At 38.9% G+C, this 23,701-nt stretch overlaps 1 protein-coding gene across 1 annotated transcript in view; it reads left to right on the forward strand.

Annotated features, from left to right (window-relative positions):
* Positions 1-19,828: 19,828 nt before the first annotated feature.
* The window catches only part of st6galnac5a (ST6 (alpha-N-acetyl-neuraminyl-2,3-beta-galactosyl-1,3)-N-acetylgalactosaminide alpha-2,6-sialyltransferase 5a), a 55,023-nt gene continuing 51,150 nt past the window's right edge, over positions 19,829-23,701 (forward strand). Inside the window, exons 1-2 of the mRNA XM_072363925.1 lie at positions 19,829-19,977; positions 20,704-20,913. Of these exons, the coding sequence (XP_072220026.1) occupies positions 19,963-19,977; positions 20,704-20,913 (225 nt within the window). The 5' untranslated portion in view covers positions 19,829-19,962. The remainder of the gene's footprint in view (positions 19,978-20,703; positions 20,914-23,701) is intronic.

Consider the following 23,701-nt stretch of genomic DNA (forward strand, 5'->3'; position numbering starts at 1 on the left):
TGCTCTATTCAATGTTTTCAGCTACTCATGGCAACAGAACAAAAAGACATGAAAGTATAAACTGTTACTTTGCTTTAGTTTGCTGCTTCACTGATTTGGTCGCTGTAAAATGTTATCATTCAGATCAGTTTTAGCCTGCAAGCAGTGATATCTGAACGTGAATCCATTTGCATCGCAAGAATCTTCCACCCTGGATCTGATTTTAGTGCATTACTGAATGTTATCATACATCGCAATCTAGAATGAAACTCCTCTCATGGCTTCGTGTTTTTTCTTATCTGTTGCTTTCATGACCATCTTGTTACTTTCTTGACAGATGCAGCCAGTTAGTCAGGTATGTGTGTGGAAAACATCATGTCAAAGCACAATGTAACGTATCCCCTTCCCTGGAGCGCCGATGCCCAGCTGTGAAAGGCTCGCGCAGTTTGTAATGGTTTGTTTGTTTGCACCGACTCAACTCATTACCATGTTTCACCAGGACTGTGGATGAAATGAGAGTCATGCTTTTGGACTCTGATACATCCACTTGGCTAAGATTTTATTCAGCTTTTTTTGCTTTTTTGCTGCCAGATTCTGTTAATTGGTGTATTTTACTGCTTTTAACGCAGCAAACGAGTCCTGAAACTGTGACCATTTTCAGAAATAAATGTGAGGAGCAAGCAGCAAGTTTTTTTTCCTTTTTCTTCTCTTCCAGGGATTTTACACAAAGATTTGGGAGTGTTTTTTGTTTTAATGAATTCCATGCAGGTTTTATAAAGGCTCTTTAACAGTAGGTCCCTGTAGCCGCTCTGCGGCCTCAGTAATGACTTCCATGGAGAAAACATCACTTTGGTCGCCACGTTTTCACGCACACATCCCCAAAGAAATATGAGTGCTGCACTAATTACCTCATGTTTATATTGATTACACCCACCTCTTCCGCTAGTCGCTCACCCAACTGTCTTCACTGTCTCTGAGCACATCGAGCCTGTCAGGAATCAGGAGCGCTCGAAGGATCAAGTATACGAGCTGGCACTAAATGTCAACGATTTTCAGATTATCTGAGGCAACAGAAAACATTCAGCTGTGACTAATTGCAGCTGTAGCTCTGAGAAAATAAATCTCTGTTGTCATGCATGGGTACATTCAGTCTGTGATGGCCTTCTGTGGACGTTTTTCTTCAGTAATTAAACCACTTAAATCACAGATATATTGCATCAGCTTAAGCTTGGATTGTGTAAAGCTAAATAATGTTTCAGTTAATGTCCCTTTTTACAGTCATCTCCTCCCATCCTTTCATCAACCTTGATGTAATCAAAGTTTATAACATCCTACATTTCCTGCGGGCCTGGGTATAATTGAATTGTTCTCAAAGGTCTTATCTCTGCAAACTCTCCCTTCTCTCATCTCCATCAATCACTCCCCTCTGAAGCCTGTTTACATTCCAGAGAGCCACAGGTTTCCTTGATGGATTTCCCATACATTTTCAGTTTTATGCCGACGACTTCCTGGTGTGAGTGACAGCAAAGAGATGTGATTGACTGCTCTGTCAAATGCACTGCAGGGAGGTGTGAGCTGCTTTCAAGGTGTATGCGGATCAAGGGCAGTGCTTGGGGACTCTGAGCGTTTCCTGCAAGTAAACGCCTCTCTTCACATAAATAACTAAACACAAAGTATGTCTGATTTTACTACACTTCAGAAGGAAAAAAATAATATATTGTCTCAAATGTCTAATCAGTAGCAGCTAGTTCCTTTATAGATTCAACTTTCATTAAAGACTTAATATACACTGTTATATAGAGCAGGGCTTTTTTAAAAGTCAGTGACCGCAGGCCTCCCCTCAGAAAAAGCTAAGCGTAAAATGACCCCCTTAATCTGGCAAAATCCCTACATGCTAAAATGTATCTTATTTGATCTCAAAGACACCCATGGAGTAAGCCAAAGTCAAATATAGGCCTAGACGGCTGGGGCACCTCCCATGATGCACCTCTCCTCACTTTGCTTTCTTTACTCTCCATGTGCAGACGACATTATTGTTGTCGTTAACTCGTGTTTCTTTTTCTCAGCAGGTATCCCTGGCCTGGTGTTGTGGCGCTTGGTGTCTCCTCTTTCCTGTCCTCTAAAACCCAACCAGTCGAGGCAGATGTCCACTCTTACTAAGTCTGGTTCTCTGAGGTTTTTTCCTGTTAAAAGGGAGCTTCTTTCCACCATCACCTCATGCTCAGGACGGGGGTTGAATCCAAAGCTAATTTTAATGCAATCTGTTGGTTTCCTTTCTTGGATTGTAATTAATTTGTTTTGATTTGATTAGGATTGTATTACAATCAATTGGATTATAAATGGCTTGAATAAGAGTGTATCTCTGAAGGCTGTATAATTAAAATTGTATATTTAATATTTAAATCAATTCAGAGAAAGCCATTTGTTTGTCCTCTCTTTGTGGGCATTATTTGTTTATCTGTAGTTATTTTGAGTGTCTTTGTGGTATTTTTTGTCTCATGTTGGGCTTTTTAGTTTTTCCATGTAATCATTTTGAGTCACTTGGTGGTTTTGGGTCTCTTTGTTGGTTGTAATGCAATTATTTTTGGTTGTATTTTTCCTTTTTTCCTGCCTTACCTTATGGATCTCAAAGTTGTATGTGGTTATTTAGAGCCTCTTTCTTGTATAATTGTGGTTATTTTGCATATCTCTGTGGACATTTAGTCTCTTGTGAGAGTGTTCTGAATATCTGACTTTGTTGTCTTTTTGGTAATTTTGCCTGCATTTGGCATTTCTTTGTGGTCGTTTGGATTGTTTCTGGTTGACTTGGGTACCTTTGGGAAAATTGCTAAAGTTCTCTTGACATTATCTATAAATTGTATCTTTAACCAAATATCGTACTTTTACATGTCTATTCTTTGTGATCTATTCTCAATCAATAATTCAGTAACTATTGTAACGTTTCTCCACTTCCCTTTCCTGAGCCGTCTCTGAAACTACTTGGAGCCCCCTGGGGAGACCAACCTCTCACTTTGAAAACCTCTGATATAGAATTTATAAAATTACAACCTGCTTCCGCCAACTTCAGCTCCAAAATCCTGCATATATAGTCACATATTCATCAATAATAGAAACTGAATATTACAATAAACCTTGAAAAGAGACATTAAAAGGAACCCTTGATACTGGTTCCATTGTGTAAAAACCAAGAAAAACATTACATTAACAGTGTAGACTAATGCAACTTGTGGAATTCAAGGAATCCTTGTCTGTGCATGGTGTCCTCCAACTCATACCATCATGAAACATTATAGTGGAGAAATTACACCTCATGTGGCAAAATGTTATGACACATCACAGAAAACAGTGAAGCCATTTTTCAGTCCATCTCAGGCTCCGGCTCAGAAAACCTGCTTTACATTAACATGATGATTAATCCGTGTTGCTCTTCACAGGCACAAATATCATCATCTCAGTCTGCATTTATCAGACATGATGTCATAGTTCATCAGATGCCTAACGCACAGTGTGGCTTGCGGCAAACTCAGGAGATAGCTGAAATGTAGTGTGTAGCTGCCTTAAAGTACTTTATAAAAGTTTATATTAAATAAGGACTTTAGAGATTTAATATTTTTCAGTAAAAATAAATTGAAGAGGTGATTCATTCAAGCTTTTTTATTATTTAACATTACAGTTACTGTAAATAGATTTAGATTAAACTCATAGACGGACACCAACTGTTCATTTTTCCATATTGTTTACTGATGGAACAGTCGGGCAAACTATGCAGTAGGGGTTGTTTGCATGTGACAGATGCTGTGAGAAGCTGCATTTTAAGTCACATCGTGAGCTTTTCTGACTCCATGTACATGGGCAGTGAATACAATACGTGAATACAAATGAACACATTTCACCAACAGACTGCATGCACATTTCCAGCACCAGCATATAGTAATACGATACAGTGTTTTACTGTGGTTTCACTGAGTTTATAATACTTTCTAATGAAGATTCTGTATGCTCAGGCACCCCTCTCATTCTATACAAGAAGCCTAAAAAAAACCAACCCTAACCCTAACCCTAACCCTAATGAGAATCACTTCCTGGGTTACATTATGCAGTTGCCATGGTTATTTATCAGCTCCAGCTCTGATCAGCAATTTTAAAGATATGACCTGTAGGTGGACTACTCATTTCTGCCCTCTGAGTATGAACCACAGTGACACTCACAATGAAACAGTGACATCTCCATACTGATTTCTAGTTTTGACTGATACCGTTATTGATACTGTTATTGATCACAATACTAGAACCAAATTAATACAAGCAGAGTAGTATAGGATGGATGGAAGTCCACTGCCGGTCTACAATTATCAAGATATGTGAATATAAGCATTCAATTTGGTTTAAAAGAAAGTGTATGCTAACTGCTGACAGTGACAACAACAAATGTAGCTTTTGTTATCCTGATTTTTCAAATCCTGGAGAAATTCAATTAAAAATATCTGCAGTGCAGCACACCACTAGGTGAATGTGAGGAAAATACTATTTTCTAATCTTAGTGAACAGACCCTTTATGATTTTCTGGAGGGAAAATATGGAAACACTATCAGCACTAAACACTGATTTCCTCTTAACTGAGAATTAACAAAGTAAGTTTTATTACTTATAGCTGAGTCATGAGGAGACAGGAACTTGCTAAGACGAGAGCAGAGCTCTTTCTCCAGGTAAAGTAAGTGTAAAGAATTACCAAAATGCAAAAGTTCAAAACGCAGGTAAGAAAAGTTAAGATTTCAGAAATGCTGAGTGACACATCAGCGAGCAAATGTTCCTGGAATAATAACTGCTGTTAAAAAAGCAGGACTGTCTTGGCTTCTGCACTCTTGCACAGAATTCTAGATGATGTTAGATTCTTTGTTTTTCAGTCCTCTTACTCCTGACCTTAAACAGTTCCCTCGTTATTCAGGAGTTTTCCTGAATAGGAACCTTTCCCAGCGTCTGGCCCACTTGCTACTCCCCGCGAGAGTGAGCATGTCAAGGCAAACGAGAGTGCCTCCCTGCGGGGCCTGATGATGAGACGGTGAATTTACATTAGCCTGGTGAAGCAGGAGCAGTGGCACACTGCCAACTCTGAAGCTCACAGCTTACAGCCAGAGCATCTGGCGTATTCATGCGAATGTCAGGAGCAGCCACTCTCCGACACCACACAGACAAACAGGCACACAGTCTGATCATAAAGTCAGATAAACAATAATACTTCAATAATAACCACTCATTATTCATTCAGCCAAATCAGTCATCAGCCAAAAAGGGAGACAGACTCCTGGCCTGAACTTCGGCCAGTTATTACCAGGGAGTGGAAGCTGAGAATGAAGAGGACAGCTTCATTAATGGGGGCAGGTCCTCACTCTCTTACCTTGAATGGTGGGGACACCATGCTGTTCTATTCGCAAGGAAAACCGGATGAAAAAGTGGTGAGCTGAAATTACCTATTACACAAAGTGTAATCTACCACCCTGACACCGACCATCAAGGGGGAATTTTCTTCGGATTTCAGCACAACCTTCAATAAAGATTCAAATGGAAGGGGCTGAGAAAGGGACATTAGAGCCGCACCCTGAAAGAGGCAATGATTGTGAATTTCCATTAGCTGGAGCGGTGGATGGACACATTAATGGCAGTGAGTGCAGCAACATTTTGAGAAGGGTTGCATTACACCTGCAGTAGGTCTTTGTGAAACAAAGAGGAGGAAAACTGCTGCCCTTTAGCTGAGCTGAATTAAAAATGGTTGTGGCGTATAGCTGAAATAAGCAATAAAAATGACAGCAATAGAGCATTTATTACACCACGCAATGCTGCCCAAGCAACAAAAAGCAAAGAAACATGGGGCAGTACAGAGAGGGAAATAGATTGGATGAATAAAGCACACTGATGAGTAATGGTTTCCATCCTTTGTGTCTTGAGCCATCTTCACAGATGAGTTTTATTTAGTTTTAGAAGTCTTTATTTACTCAAAAATGGTTAATTTAAACTATTAATTAATTTACATAATGCATAGCATGGATTACTGCAAATAGAAGAGCTATAATAGTCTTGTTAGTTCACAAGGTCAGTCATAAAACAGGCCTCAATACAAATACACAGGCCAGCTGGAAGAATATACAAAGCTATGCAAATTACGTGTCAGTCATGATCCATTGTTGTGAGTTTCTCTTTTCAGAGGCTCACTGATAAATCCAGCAAGCAGAGAAATGCATGACACCTCCCTGCAGGCACATCCAAAGCTAAGGCAGAAGTTACAGGACATGCAGTATAATAATCTTATACAACATTTCAAATTTGATAAAGTGATCAATTCATAGCATTTAGACAGCTGAATTCTTAATAATCTAATTCATATCAGCCACCTTAAAAGGTTTAATATAAGCATTATTAAACACATCTGCGCAATACAATACTCTTTAATGAAAAAAGATCAAGAATTGTATTGAATACAGCTCAGACTGGTAAACTTAAATTAATCTAAATGTGTCTTATTTCTCTCTGCTCTGCGCTCTCTATGTAATAATCTCTGACATGTTTTATTTCAGCAATCTTATGTGACTAAGCACTGTGCATGGATAATCTTGTTTCCCAGCCTGGTCCCCCTTCATGAGGCACTGTGAGCAACAACCATAATTTTGAATGGCTGAATTTCATACTAAACCATCATTTTGCATTAATCCTATCAAAGAGGCTTTGTTGCCCCTTGCCTAAACATGCAGTTTTCGCAAAAGTCACTGAAAAAGCAGTGTCCAGTTAAAAAACAAAAGGAAAACAATGCTTTAACATTGGAGACACTTGGTTTTCCCAATGCAAAGATCTGAAGCAAATGAGGCCAAAAAGCAGAGATGCACGCAAAAACAGCAAGACATATATATATATATATATATATATATATATATCCTCCTCGTTTTAAAACTAAACCTCCAATTTCTGTTTAATCATCTGAAACAAAATTGTCATACAAATAGTTTAATATTCCTCTCTGCCGTTTTTTTTTTTGGAGAATACAGGCAGTTTTTCAGTGTTTCCCGTCCCATTGCCTTTAGGGGCTGGTGAGAAAAAAAAGGGTTACTTGGTAATTAGTAGGAGCATTATTCATGTTACACAGTGTACTTCATTTATGTTCACCTGTTTCATTTCACCTCTAGTCTCCAATGTATTTTGCTGTGATTCACAGTTTTTTTCTTCATTCCCCTGCAGAATTTTACACTCTACATGCGTGTTGAGTGTTGTGTTACATAACAACTAAAATAATGGATAACTATTAAACTGAATTGAATAGATATGACAAAAAAGGTGCTGGTATTATGTGTATGCTTCTTACATTCCCTGCCTTTAGCTCAATTGCAACTGGGATAAGCTCCAGACCCCCATAAGCCTGAATTGGATTAAGCAGGTATAGAAAATAGACAGATGTATGGATAGATGTTTTGTCTCGAAAAACAGTGAGTGATATTAATAATAGCATGTGTAAACACTGTGAAATCTGTGACATTCAAACTGGAAGCTCTAGTATTTAAACCCAAATAAAATAGTTATACATCTGAAAACTCACAAAGTGACTTGATTCTGTAAAGTTTTAAATCTATTCTCATTAAGAACTATTTACTTGTCAGGAACATGTTTTTTTCAGCTTAATTTTTTACTTATTGGTCTATTAATCACAAACAAAGTGAAAGATTAAGAAGAGGAAATATAGTCTCTGTGTCATTGAACATATAACTTTGGGTTTGTTGATCGCAAAGTCGAAGAATGACACTGATCTGTTACCATAGAGCTGCTTTCCTGTGTGGTGAAGTCAGTCTTTGAGTGGTTGTCTCACCTCCAGCAGAGACACACAACAAAGCCAGGCCTTGACAAAGCATCAGTCTCCCTCTTTACCTGTGGCCCAGTCACCCCTGAAACTAGATTTCCTCTTCCATCATGCCTGAAGGAGCAATTTAATTAAAGGCCAGCTCAGAGCAAACGATACCCATCACCCTATTGTAGATGCACCACCAGTCAACAACCATGCAAAACAAATAAATCCCATAGTGGACAATGTCCTGTTCCAATACACCAACAGTAAATACATACCAAGCGAACAGATTGTGGTGTAATGACTGTAATTCATGTAAGTGGGTAGGATTAAATATTTGGGTTTTATTTTCGTGAGAATGGACCTAATGATTGACACTATTTAGTTTAGTCCAGTTCTGGAAATCTGTTCTCTAATTCACCTGTGTTCCAACATAAATGGGCTTCATATTTTTGTACCATCTGTTAATATGGCCCATTCATTCACCCCATAAAGGCCTGTCAACTGTTATTATGTTGACAATGTGTTCATCGCATACAGAGCAAAACCCACATTTCTGTGGAGATGAACAAGGTCAAAGTGTGCATTTCAGTTTCAAAGTTAAAAGACCAAAGTTTGTGGACATGTGGGTTCGAAAATGAGAAAGAGAAGAAAGTGATATTTAGCAGCATGGAAAACTTTGCAAACCCCTGTCAAGATATCTGGGAATAGTTGATAGCCTGTTCAACTCTGGTGCTAACATACATCCAAGATTGGCGTGTTCATTGTGAATAAGTGATTTCACATGTGAATAAGTGATTTCACATGTGACTAAGTGATCAGATCTGAATGTGTCCTCAGTCTGCCTTAAAAGAATTGACACCTTTATGTAGTGATGTCCACTCGCAATTGGATCACCCACGATGCATGTTAGTACCAGATGTGAACACATGAATTGAGAATGTTGAGCCTTTAACCAAAATAGCTATTATCATTTGGCTTGTTTGGCAGTAACATTCCCAAGTTAGGGCAGGTGATGTGATCCAGATTTCATAGCTTCATTACTAGACTCCTCAAACTTTGTCCCAACAGCCTGTAGCCATCAGCAGCACCAAACTGAGGCTTCATTTATTTAAAAAAAAACAGCAACCAAGATATTCAAGCTAGCTTCAGCAAAACAATAATTAACATACCATTAAATCCTCTAACAACCACCTCAATAAGTGTAAGCTGGATGTTTTGTAATGGCCTTCAGAGTTCCTGACCTGAACATGACTCAATATCTTTAGATAAAACTTCAGAGCAACGTCTTCAAGACAGCCCAAGAATCTCACAGAACGAGAAGTTTTTTGCAAAAAGAAAAGGTGAAAAAAATAAAATAACTGAAAGACTGAATGGCTCCAAGTGCTTAAAATATGTGATAGATGCCAAGAAGAGTCCAAAAAACTGTCCAAAAACTGACCATGCCAAACTTACCAGGTACTCGTCACCCCGGTAACCAAAACAATGGATGAGAACCTTGTGGCTTTCAGTGTGGTAACACATTGCCTTCACAGGCTGCTAAAACACACTGTTTCAGTAAAGAAAGCTGCAAAGTGAAGAATTATCTGCGTGAGCAGGATAAGATTTTAAATTTTTTTGGCATGCTTCAAAATTGATTGCATGAACCAGCGTTACAGCCCTCACAAAGGTAGCGTTAATTGCAGGACTGTTTTTGCGAGGCATGTGTGATAAAATGGCAATGAGTGAATGTTGTTTATAGTAAATGAGCCAAAACACTCAGAGTGACTTATGTTGTCCTTTAAAGCATTGCTGTATGCTCATTCTTCTATTGAAACATGCAGCTATTTTCTGTCAGAGATGTCAGGGGAAAAAAAGAGGATCCCCACTTAACATTTAGCGTGATATGATAATTGAACTACCTTGTGAATGCATCTCCCATCTCTCATCCTCTTGTATGCTCTGTTGCTCATTCACCCCAAACGGGACAGCCAGAGAGCCTGCATTAAACAGTCCTGCTCATCATTTGTCACTGGGCCCAGAGGTAATGAACGGGGTGAATTGGATGTACTCTCTAATTATGGAAAGGACAAAAAGCCAGTCAGATTCCCTTGTCAAGGTCCCTCTCCTGCAGCACTGCAGAGAGCAGCTTTCACTCATAAATCAGAGGTGGGGTTCACATTCACAGCAGATTAGAGACATCATGATAGGGAGAAATACAGGCCTGTGTAGACACCAGACATTCAACCAAGTCACAGCCTAGGACAGATGATATGTAAGTATGTGAACCATCCTGCATGTTGTAGCAGGCAAACACCTGCTGTTCAGCATCCACCTCCATGAGCAGCTTCATCGTCATCATCGAGCTGGTCCTGAGGATCAGGTTGTCAGCACCACAACCTTGATGATACAGGGGCTGTTATGATCTATCAAGGTGCTCTTTTGGCTGCTGGCATGCTAGGCTGTTTGCATGGTGATTACATTTTAAATTTGTATGAATGCTTCCTCGCCAATGGTTATGGTGGGACTACAGAGCTGAGCCACCCACACACTCAGAGATCTGCACTGACTCCTCATGTGTACTCATAGGGAAACTTGCTTTCAAAATGACTGGAGTTAAAGTTCACATAAGACTGCGGTTCTTTTGAAAGTGTGTGCACATTTTTAAGTGTTTGCCCCTGAGTCTGTGGTTGTTTAGGGAGCAGGACTATAAGAGCAGACTTTTGATCAGTTCCTGCTTCAGTTACTTCTTTAACTTGAGCTGCTGAAACTGGCGTCTTCTCTGTTTCTGGCTTCATAGTGGTGCTTACATACTCACAGCGGAGATATGATCCTTTCATCTGACATGAACAGCATCATGTTTTATGTATAAACACCAGCATAACATTTAAGCAGTAGTAATCGTATTCACAGAAATTCTAATCTGATGCCAGAGTGAAAAAAATACTTTCATTTAAATGGTGTTTGAGGTATTGAATACCACAATAAACCACTAAAATCCCTCACAGATCATATGAGAACAGATCATACACCATCACCCGATGTTCATATTGTACTACAAGGATTTTACCTGCTTCCATTTTTATTCTATACTGCTATTGAGAGATTATATATAGAAACGCACAGAATAATAATTCACATCCACACAACATGAGTTACAAAAAATGAATGAATAAATAAAAATCTATCTGTTGAGAAACAGGGAGCATAACCAGAATAAACAAGTGACAGCTAACAGGGTACAAGAGGTTCAAGAGGTACTTGTTTTATTTTTGTCCAAACCACTTGTCTTGACAGTCCAAGGGTGTTTGCTGTCTTCACTGACTTCCCCTCTTCTGCTAAATAGTTCAGTGTGCCTCTCCTCTAAAAGCACTGACAGGTGATTTTATTAAAGTTGTTGTCCCTTTGATGTACAGGAGAAGCAGTTCACTCAAAAACAGCAGAGAAAGTTTTCTATAATCACTTTATTCTCAAACTTGTACCACCAACTACAGTGTCAACTGGGTTTCATCTGAAACATGGATGTTAGCGGCTGGTTCTTTGTTGGATTATGTAGTAGCGACCTCTGTATCACATTAAGACACCTCAATTCTTCAGTATTTTTTAAGAATAACACTCATGTGCCAACTAGGGATGTTACGATATCTTGATTCTCAGAACTCATGTCCAAAAGCAACAACACAAAACTTGAAATAGACTTCAGTACCCTACAAGCTACCCATCATTCCAACAGCAGACAAATGAAATGTAAGTATTTGAGAATAAAATCAGTGCGTAGTCTGAGCTTTCAGGCAATTTACCGCATGCTCTCTTGTACCATCATAACATGCTCCAAGGGTTATTAAGTACTATAGGTCTCAAAGGAGGCAGACCTTTCAAAAGGGAGGGGCAGAGTGGAGTCCAGTGCGTCACTCCATACACAAAAATGATCTGCTTTAATAGAGGTGTGAGTTCATGGAATAAAAAGGAGCTGCTGTTGTGTCTCTCACTGTGTTAATTGGTTCTACCATATTTCAACATAGTGTTGAAATTATTTGCTTGCACAACAAACGATAATGCCAACAGAAAGTTAGCGGTTTTATCATGGTGAACGCACAGCTTCACATGGTGAGGTGAGCATATGGGTTGCCTCACTCATTTGAGGAGCTGCAAATAAACAAAAGCTCAAAATTGGTCAACAGAAGCTTGAGTGGGCGTGTGGATCAAATGCAAGACTTCTTACCAAATTATTATGACTTTTATTCTTAGATAAAGGTTGACGTTAAGACAGTATATGTGTTGGCTGAGCAGAGATAACAATAGAGAGGAAAAAAAGTTGATATACATTGTAATACCCATAATGCCTGTAAACTTTATTCAGTCTCTTTGATTTTTAATCATCACTGGGTGTCTCACCATTGACTTTTTAAATACTTAAAGATATTTCGTTTAAAAATACCTTTGAAATGTAAGCATCAGTTCATTTTCGACATCAATCAATCAGTTTGCAGTAAATTAAGGGTTTGAAATTCAAACTTTCCAAGGAGAGGAAACCCAAGAGCCTCCTCTCAATGTACCCTTCTGAAATGTGAAGCCGATGGCGATGTCATCATCATCATAAGGTTTTCTCTATAAGAAGCCCCATCAAACAGCAGCATAATTCCTGTTTCATTGTTTTGGTGTCTGTGAGTTTCTATAAGTTAAGTGGTGATCCTAAATTCCCTGTCGGTATGACTTTGAGCATGCATGGTTATCGGTCACCGCGTCAGCTCTTACTGCCGACCTGTTCCAGGGGCTGCACAGTGCCCTCCTCACACCCTAGGACAGCTGGGATAGTTCCATCTTCTAGCAACCCTACACAGGAACATAACATGGATGAATGGTTCTAAAAGCTATTCTAATCGTTGTGCCCCCGTTTCCTCTCTCCGCTGTCCTCCTCCCGCTGACATGAAAATCGATCTCATTCGAACATGTTGAAGGATGACTTACTTTCTGAAACACACCTGGATGACAACAGATCGAGGAGGGAAAGGGGAGGATAACCAGAGGGGCTAAGCCAGGGTGCACAGTTGTATTTCAAATTCTATACCAATGTTCCACTGCTTTCTTGTTGTCTCCCATTCCTCTTTTGTGTGTGGGTGTGTATCTTTGTTTGTGTATCTATGGGAGCGACTCCTGCAGCTGGTAGACCAGCACTTCATTCCTTCATCCGTTTCCACCGCTGATCAACATACGTCATCCTCCCAGACTCTGACAGATAGTGTTGTCACACTGTTGGTAACACAATACTAGGCCAATCTTTCCTTTAGACTTACACTTAAGATATTTTTTTTCTTGTGTCTCCACTGACAACTCTGACCCCAGTCACGGTTGCTACCTCACAGTTTCCCAGCTCCACTCCAGTCAAACTCTGCCAGCCCTGAGACCTCTGCAATAAACATTTTAATGGCGCATTGTCCCACACTGTAAGTAAATAAAAATGTGATACCGTTAATGTACATCTGGTAGAAATCACAGAACAGACAGCCCAGAATAGTAAAATATGAACATTTATCCCGATGTTCTATGCGTCATGGTTTCACAATCCAGTGTTGACATGGCAACGTTTTTTTTTAGGTGATTGTACTGTGCACGGTAGCTTCATGTCACATGACGAGAACCATAACCAATAAGTTTAAAAGTTTTTAAATCGTACAGCGTACAATAATTCCTACCCTAATCATGTAATTTGTAACATGTAACTATCTGTGTGTGGAAAGCAAAGTAGAAAGGTAGGTAATCACGGAAGTAGAAAAGCAAACAGCTGATGGGAAAAGGATGCTACGGGTGGGATTTGGACTCGGTGACATTCATTTTTTGTCACAAACGTCACAAACGTGGACACGTGGGAAGAAGTGGGACGAGAAGTGTCTGGCAGTAGAGCGGAAACAAAACCTAGGTTTATATGACATTTTTGAGCACTTGCTACATTAAGTGTCTCCTTATTTCCACTTCCACTCGTTTTTCACGCTGGAGGAAGTTAAAACAAAATAGAGGAATAAAGGAACAACAACTGGGTGAATCGAAAGAAAGGATAGTTGCTTCCATCACTGAAGATGTTTTGACATCATGGTCAAAGTTATCAAAAAAAAAGCATGTTCATTGAAACTGATTCTAACCTCAGGACTAAAGACTTTCAAAGACAAATCTGGTAGCTCTGATTTGCCTAATCACCAACATTTTTCTGAATATCCCCGTTCAAGCTCAGAGATCCACACGCCCTTTAACTGTCCTCCAATAAACACTTCAGAGAAAGCCTTTGTGTGAAACTGTTTCTCTGAAGTGTTGTTGTTATTGTTGAGCCAACAACATGGTGCTATTGCACATTATTCCCCAGTGACTTTGATGGCAACTCTATTTGAGTTGTTGCCTGGGGAAGTTTCCTCTCCATCTCCCACGAGGGTTGTGCATAATCTTGAGTAGATTAAACACAATTGCTAGCAAATAGGGGTGAAACACACGGTAGCTTCTTTCTAGATTTAACATGTTTTTTTTATTTGAGCTGGGGGTTGTGGAGAAAAGCTGCAGTCATGGTGCAGTTCATTTATGGAAATCAAACTCCTTAGAGAATTGATTTAGGGATCAAATATGTTATACATTTAAGCAAAACTAAAATGACCCAACAAGTGTTGTTGGCTGACATATGTTTTCTCTCTACCACAGAGCTCTGTTGTTGCCCACAAAATATTTAAAAAAAAACATCAATCAGTCTGGCTGATACGTTTATCCAGGCTACAATGCAGTGAAGAGAGCTTTTTTTTCTGTCAGTCTAACATACATGCACTATGTGTATGTAACATCCCTGGAAAAACTGCAGCCATAATCACATCAGAATATGCTTCCTGAAACAGCCTGGTCTCATGAAATAGCATCTGAATAACATGTTGCATGTAACTACAACATATGTTGTGTGTGTGTGTGAGTGTGTGCATGTCATGAAAGGGAAAACATAATCCAGGCCAGTGTCAAGAAATGGGTTAGCTTTAAGAAACAGTCATGTCACATATTAAAACTACTCATCTTTTCGTTGGTGACACCCTGTCCTGTACATTTGGACACTGGAACATCTTAAAATGTCTGAAAATGAGGTCTAAAGTATGGCAAAGTGCCTCATTTGTATAGGGTGGTGTTGAAGTCTGGGTGTTTTTTCAGTTGAATAAGGCAAGGCCAAACATATTTTATATTTCACAATTCAACAACAAGGTGACATAAAAGGCTTTATAATAATATCTGCCAGCAACAACACTGAGTAAATGAAGTTGCACAGAGCGGTGAAAGCTTTTATTCAACGTCCCTCAGTTAATTCAATTAATCACATGCAGTGACAAACAGGAAATTCTTAATATTCAATTCAAAGCAGGATTTTTACTTACCAGTCCAGAGCAAAAGTTACACATTCTGCATCAGATTTCAGTCTTTTAAAGCTAAAGCTTTTTACAGAAAAAAAACCCCACAGGTTTTTAGTCTTGCCATGGCTCCTTTCATGTCTTTGCTTCTGAGTGGGATTCATAGTGGGAGGAGCTTTAGACATAATGGTAATTACTGCGTTTTTCTCTAGCTTCTACTCGTCTCTATGCTTTCTGTTTGCATCTTCCAACTCCAGCTATTGCTTCTTCCTGCTTCTTGGGTCCAGGGCAGACAGTGACTGTCCCATCTAGCTGTACAAAGTGGTATTACAGTACAATCCGGCCCATCCCAAAAGTATCTCAGCTGCATATGTCATAAATATGTAATTGTAGTTCTTTTTGCAATGCTGTTGATATCTGTAGTTTAATTTCAGCAGGGCTACGGTTCTCTGAGTTTATTCCACGTACACAGTGCATTAAAAATTAAAGGAGATTCTCTATGTTTAGTTTTAATTCTGGGAACAGAAACCAAACCTGTCCCAGATGACCTAAGATGTGTAAAAGCTTCACAGCGTACCAGAAGGTCTGAAATGCATTTTGGCCCTTAACCATTTAAAGCTTTAAAAACCAGCAGCAGTATTCAACTTTCTGATGAGCAGGAAGTCAGTGTGGAGACCTCACTAACACAACTGAAACTGCAGTGAAATACACTACATGACATTGAAAGTAATTCTGGGTGTCATGGAAAAAAGGAACAGCTTGTGTCCCTCTACACATCGTGGCTGTTTCATGGTTTAGCATGAGACGAAGCTGCGACATATGTTGCCGACAGAATGTTGTTCATGAAGGTCGGACATACATTTTTTCATTTACTGTGGAAGATTCGGTGGCAAACACTCATTTAAACCCTGGAACCAGGTTCAGTTTTAGCTTCTCCTCTCTTTAATCAGCCATCACGTGGACTACTAGCTTCCTATATTCTTCTGTTTGTTTCTTCATACATCATCCAGAAAAATAAAATTATCCTCCACTTCTGACCTTTATAATGTTGAAAAACACTTCTAAATTTAAAGCTGCAACTCTCTCCATGTCCGTCTGGATGTGAATTCCCTCTCCTCTAGTCACTGAAACAACAAGACTTTGCAGTAAACCTGCAGGACGTGACTGTATTACATTTGTTTTCAGCTTCTCTGTACTTGCTGACTGTTGTTGAATCCCTTTTACCACTTCATCGATCATATTTCAAGACTCGTCCTGGACAAGCACACAGCAAACATCTCTGACCTGTTAATAATCAATAAACATGAGATCATCAGGCAGTGAAGGGTGCTGATTTCAGATAACCTGACCTTCTGTGAAGGTAAAATTGATGAGGAAAGCTCTGTCATCACCATAATCTGGTCCTGTTTCAGATCACTTCATTACTAACATGTTGTTACTTCATTTGGATTTTTTTCTTGGTCTATGGGAGGTTGTTGTTATTCTGTTTCTACAGTAACTGACTTTATTTCTTCTTGTATGATTCAATCAAGGTGGAGGTTTTTTCATTTGTACTGTGAACTTATATATATGATAATGCTGTACAGGATCTGTATATGTTAGGCTGTAGTAAATTTAGGAATGTCTATATGTGCTTATATTATGTTGAAAAAATTCATTTGTGATTTCCTTCCTGTTAGGGACATTTTTCATTGTTGATATAATTGCATCAGCAGATGTAGTAAAAATATTGAAATGTATTCTGATTCCTGATTCATTTTGGGGGACATGTCCTGCATGGACCTGTATGCAAGAATCATTTTCAAATCACACTAACTGGTGGGGTGCCTGATAATCAGGGCAGAACAGAACAACATTAAGAACATTCACAGTGACAAAGGATTCAAACAGTATTAATTTCATCTCAGACATGATGTTCATTGCCTGGAACTGTCTCTGGAAATCCACAACTTTTATAAAAAAAATCAGCTGACTAAGAAAAATGACCCGCCTCTGAAGACTGTTGCTGTCTTTCAAACATCTCAAATAAAATGCGTTCTGTAGACCTGCCGCATGATTGGATGGCCTATGACCTCAAAAACTGGTTTGGTTTGGTTGCGAATTTTCTCTCTCTGCGTCCCCTTTGAACTTTGTTTTAAAAAAGATTTTATACATAATGTTCCTTAGCATTCATGTTGAAATCCCCTTGCTGCTTCTTGAAACATAAAATGCAGGAAACGCATCACTTCCAAGAGGATTAAACACAGATTAAAGTTACATATTTTAAAGCTTTTAAGATTCTTTTTGGCAATAAACAATAAATGTTCCTTTTATGGTGGTGCTGCTCTCCTATATTTGTCCACACTGAAGACTTGAATGGAGGAGGGTCTAACTTCTGATATACAGACACACTGTGCACACTAACGTATACACCTACCTGAATAACCAGCACTGAAACAGGTGTAATGCTGACTCTACTTTTAGATACTGTGGATGGAAGACTTTTGTTGATATATTATATAATCTAATGTTTTGGCTGATGGGACTGCAGTGAAAAAGTCTGTCATACATGCATATGAAAAGGTAGATGAGAAGGTGAAGCAGCAAAACTGTGATTTCTTCTTTTTTTTTTGGTTGTATGCAACTGGGTGTTGGTTCATGCAGGCAGATGGATTCAGGTTTTTTTTGCAGAACTGGAGGTTGTAGCTTCAGGACCGTACTATCAGGACTATGAATTATTATTATATCAATATGAGATAACGTGCTAAATTAACATGCTATTTAAACAAATTGACATGGGATCATACAACAAAATGAATGTCCTGAGACTGCGGCCTGTACTACCACAGAAACCACATATTGGACAAATACGGCCAATAATTGCATTCAAAGAATATTAAACCTCTAGTGGTCATGAGAACAAGTGCACACTAAGGGTAAAATTTGACTTCATGAAAGTGACAGCAGGGTTGCGTTGTAAAAAGAATGTTTTTGACCCTGAACCATGATTGTTTTTTAACCCTATGCTGTTAGTTTTGATTTCTAACTCTGACTTTATTATGTTGTCTTCTAAAGTCACCCAGAGAGTGAAAAAGTTCAATTATAACGTCCTGTGTTTACATGTTACCAAGGCAACCAGTAAGATGAAGAAAGAAATGCATGAATAAATGCATATAACAAACAATGTTGTGACCATTTACATTTTTTCTTTCAACAAGCCTCATTTACATTAAATGTTATGACTCTTCTAGAATGCAACAAAAACTAAAGTAAAAAGGAAATAATTCTTCAATGAGTACAGAAAATATAAGTAATGTTGTTGCCAGCAATGCATTAAAAAATGTTAGGAAAAATGCAAAGAAAGTTATCAAACTGATTCGCAGATGAAGGTACCAATAAAACTGAGGTGTGTGTTCAAAGAGTATGTAAGGCAACATCTTCCCCTGACAGGTCTGGTTATTTCAGGTAGTCAGTGCCAGAAGAGGAGAATCAGATAACAATGAAGCTGCTGAAATCCTGTATTCAGCAAGAAAGGACACCGATTATTCTACAAGATTGCAACAATTAACATCCTCACTTCCCACATGATTAAGAAGTGTAATTAAAGTGAGGCTGAGGTAACACAATGGCTGTTTCCCAATTTTTGAGTAGTTGCAGGTCAAATTCTTGCTTTGTTTAAATTTGAAATAAAGTAAAGATTTAAGTTTCCGTTGTACTACTTAAAACATTCACACAACATTTTTCAGGAAACAGACTAGTCTGAAAAAAGAGACACAAAAAACTCAAAATGTATTGTCATAATATGTCACATTATGGTTATGATTTTCATTTAGATTTACTGTAAATTCCAGTCAAGGTGGACAATTTATTCACCAATATGTCCATTGAACCATAACTTATTTCAGTTTCTTTTATGTAAGGGGAAAATTACACATCACATGTGCCCTGCATGGGAACGTATCTTTATTTAATTTTTATGTTCACTTCTACTCAAATGTTTGGTAATAATCTACTCAGTAAAGTCTCCCATGTGTGTTTTATCAAATCTGAAATGATGTAAAATGTCTTTATCTTCATTCTGCTGCATCTTTACAGTTCATAAAAATAACATTGGCTGGTGTTATTTGAGCAGCTTTTAATGTGTTTTAACTTATTAATGGGTGTCTCTGAGTAAATGTGCCAACCTTGTGCCTTGTAAGTCTACATATGTGTCCCCACAGGCAAAATGAAAGGCATCCAACATTCCTCAGTGGCTTTTTATGCTCTAAACTTCCTAAATAACCCAGGTGAAAGTCCCCCCATTTAAACCTGCCACCCTACAAAAATAACACATTCAAAGGTTATACAAAGAGAATTTTTGACTGACCTCTTAATACCTGTATTTACATATAGACCCTGACAGAACACACGTGCATTAAACTGTTAAACAGATGGTATTTCTGTAGCTTCTCTTCTTAGTCGGTGTGAGAATATATTGCAAGTTCACTGTTCTCCAGAGAAATACAGATTTGCATCAAATATTGCTCAGATGAAAATAGGTGTTGAACAATGTAGGTATTATCACAGTCTCTCATATTTTACGCTGCGCCCCCTCCAGCCCTTGAAACTCGCGGGGCTTTAAGACCCAGCAGAGGTACAGTAGTGAACATCTGTCGCCGCGGTCTCCTCTGTATGAATTGCGCCTGGGCTCCAGTTTGAAGACACATAGGCAGCGGCGGGCAGGCTGGCTCTAGGCAGAGGGAGCGGAGCGGATCCGGGATGCAGACAGATGACTCTGGACCATGACAGAAAGTGGAGTCACACACACTGAGACGCAGCGATAAGACAGCGCGCCGCAAAATGAAGACACCTATGGTAAATGTTTCTTTTAGGTAGTCCCGGAGACAACTGTTAGTGGTCGTTTTTAAATTCAAGCTTTGTTCCGTGAAGTCGCTGCCCAGTCGCCACATTACAATGTTGTTCGTACAGTGTCGGATCAAAAGATTAGGCTCTGCACAATGGACATCCAGCTGTGCGCGCTGTTTGGCACTTCTGCTCCACTACAGCATGGATCTCAGCGCACTGTGTGTCTGTTAAATGCAGATACCATATTTTTTAAAAGTGCATGCAATCTTATTATTTCCGTTCTAATTAATTAGGTTCTTAGCCGCAAAACAAACCAGAAGTATGTCATGTGTGATTTTATTTGAATTTATAGAGAATAGTAAATTGATTTCTCTTTTCAACTTTTACTGACATGTGAAACTTTACATTAGCCTACATTACTCACATGCACCTTTAGGCATCTGATCGTTAAAATGCATGCATGGATGGATGTAAAGACCATTAACAGCTTGGCATCTTGTCAATTCCATTAACATGACACAGCCCTTAAATGTTCACAAGAGCAGTTTTTCAGTAAGTGTGCATAAATCAGAGCAGGTTGGGGTTGTATAGCTTAAGCTGAGGACGATGATGATGAAGTTTGTGCACTGAGAGTAGGTTTCTTCTCATCCTGCATTAAGCCCCACAGGTGTAGCCTAAACTCAGTCCAGTGCAATGGGGCTAACTTATCTACATCTGCTTGTATCTTTGTGGCAGCGCCATGGGGTAGCCGTACTTCTCGTGCTTCTCCTGTGCGCCAGCTTGTTTCTCGTGTACAATGGGAGCTTCAACGGTCCTTCCAGGGACACTAACGACACACACATCCAACAGCATGAACAGCTTCGGCAGCCTACTAAAGCCTCCGTCAGTGTGGTCAAGCCTCACCCACCCGTCCTCCAGGGATACATTGGCATCATTGACCATAAGGTAAGCAGATGTGGCTTCATGCCTCTCTTACTACTCAGGGAACGGGTGGCTGAAAAGCTTAAAATGTGCCTCTGATGCACTGCAAAGCAGGAACCAAATCCATTGAAAGTGAAGCCAGCTTGAAATTCTCCAATTAGACCCATTTCTACACCACATCTTCACTTTTTCCTTCTGAAACACATGAGCAAACACACACACACGCCCTTCCTCCTGACCAGGAATCATCTATCGACACAGCTCTTTAGAGAGGGAGAGCCTCTCCTCTGTCATTTATCACAATTTTCTCTAGCAGTGTTGCGCCACACTCAATACCCACCTGTCGTTACTAATAACAGCTTAGTCTACAAATGAAATCCTTGGCTGCATTCTTACACTCTAATTGATAAGCCCAAGAGACCTACCGAGAGTTGAACCCTGACGTCATTGTATGGGTGTATTGACTTCCATCTGTTTACCAAGCCAGGAGAAAACAATCAATGTGAGTACAAGGGAGCAACGGCTCTGCAAGTAAAGCAGACCTAATCACCATGTGAAGGTTTTTCTGCACATCACCATCACCCAGGATGGTGAAGTTTTATTCTCAAGATGATTTGTGGATCTTCCTGTTTGTTTTCCACCTCTGAAGCTATTTTGCATCCCTTAGATGTTATTTTCCATCTCTCTATAGCCATTTAGAGATTTAGTAAACTTTCATCCTTTTGTAGTCTTTTTGCAACCTTCCATTGTCATGTCTCCCTGTAGAGATTTTCACTGTAGATATTTTGTAGCCATTTTGCATCCCCTCATTGCCTTTCATGCATCGCTCTTTAGTCTTTTTTTAACCCAACTGTGGTCGGTTTTCATCTCTGTTGTGCTGAGATCATTTTACATTCTCTGGATTATTACATTTTTTTATGTACAAAGATTTGATCTTTTTCAGTTTTCATCCATCCATTATCATCTTCTGCCAATTCAAATCTCTGTGTGGCCATTTGCATCCCCTTTTTGTCATTGTGTAGTCATATTTTTGTTCTTTACTGTCATTTTTCAAGTTTTTTTAAACATCAGCAGGGTTTTTTTGGCACGACAGTGTCATCACATATTATTTTTCTGCCTCATTCCATTGCCATTTTGCATCCTCTATTGTCATGCTGCATCTCAGTTGTTGTTTGATTGACTTTACAAGAGACAACACTTCTCTGGTCTCTGAGCTCTCTTGCCCCTGGTCTTGTATACAGTTGGCTCATTCAGTAATCACTCTGTGGATGGGCCAGTTCATGCTGCCCTCTCTGTCTTAAAGAAAGTATCTGTTTGCTTTTGGGAGACATGTAAATCATCAGAATATGTCATTTGCATTTGAGTAATTAGACAGCCTGCTGCCTGCTCTTAGAGGAGGCTGTTGCTGTGCAGACTAGACAAATAAGAAGCCGTAACAACATATCAGCTGCACAGATTTGGGAGTTGGGAGTAAACATAAAAAAAAGTGGCCTCGCTGGAAAATCACCGTCCTCTAAATTAAACACAAGGGGATCTGAAGAGTCACTTTGTCATGTGAGAAAATCAGAGGCTGGCGATAAAAAGGGGAAGCCATTTTTTAATATCTCTCTGGTGCATAAACCAACAAGTGTGGAAACCTTTCATGTTGACTAAAATGTTTAGCAGAGAAATGTTGCTCATCTGTCTGAGTCACTCAACTTTACTGTAAATGTGTTACCATTTGTGTGTATTCACTTTATGTATGATATTATAAAATCATTTGGATTGTGGATGTGGATTATCCAGATTAACAATAGTTGTGTTTCTGATAAGAGTTATTTAAAAAAAAACATTTATAGTTTTTATGTGACCATTAGACTGGTGGAAGTTGAATGATTATAGAAATCAGATGCATTTATTTCTCTTGTAAATAATAGTTTTTAATAGAAATATGTGGTCTTTTTTTACTTTTTACTCTAAACTTCAGTAGCACCAACAACAAACTCCAGCTTTATTCCAATCTATATTCTGAAGGCTGTTCTTGAAGGGTTTAATTCTTAAAAAAATAAAAGAAGGCACTTTACTTTCTTTCTTTTTAAATCTATTAGGGGATAGAAAGACATAGCCAAAGTTTCTGGAGTGCCAGTCCTTCGTATAGGTGATATGGGGTTTGCCTGAGGCACCATCTACTAGAGGGAGCCATTAAAGTTCTCATGGCCACTGTACAAAAAGCCATAAAGTACCAAATATCAAACACGACCAACAGGAGAAGAGTTTTGACATTTAGATAAATGTAATCGTCTGTTCTGTTATATTGTACTTTTTCTCTCCTTTCATCAGTCAGTCAGTCAGTGCAACATATTTGAGGCTTTTAGCGCCGCCTACTTGTCACTTTTCTTTTGATTTAAAGAATTGTGTTGCTCATTTTGTCCACACTACAGAAGGTAGATTGACATCTGGATTTGTTTAGCAGGCTATGTTTATTATTTTTATTTTCATTTCCTTTTAGTTAGTTTAATCTGCACTCATGTTAATGACATTAATCCAGTGCATTTTACATTTCCTCTGTTCATCATTTTTACACGTATATAAAAGAGGATCAATTTCTAAAAACTGATGAAGAGGAACGTTAGTAGTAGTGTCTTTATACTTCATTAAGATTCTACATATTATAACATTTGCCAAAGTACACAATTGGCTAATACTTATTAACTATTTATTACTATTTTTTTTGCTTTTATGAGGCACCAGGGATGAAATTCGGCTCTGTGCAGTGTTTCATTCTTTGTAATTAGTAAGTAATACTACATATGTAATAACCTGTTGTGTTTAA

Source organism: Leuresthes tenuis, unplaced genomic scaffold, assembly GCF_036924035.1.
Source record: "Leuresthes tenuis unplaced genomic scaffold, fLeuTen1.0.hap1 SCAF_14, whole genome shotgun sequence".
NCBI lineage: Eukaryota > Metazoa > Chordata > Actinopteri > Atheriniformes > Atherinopsidae > Leuresthes > Leuresthes tenuis.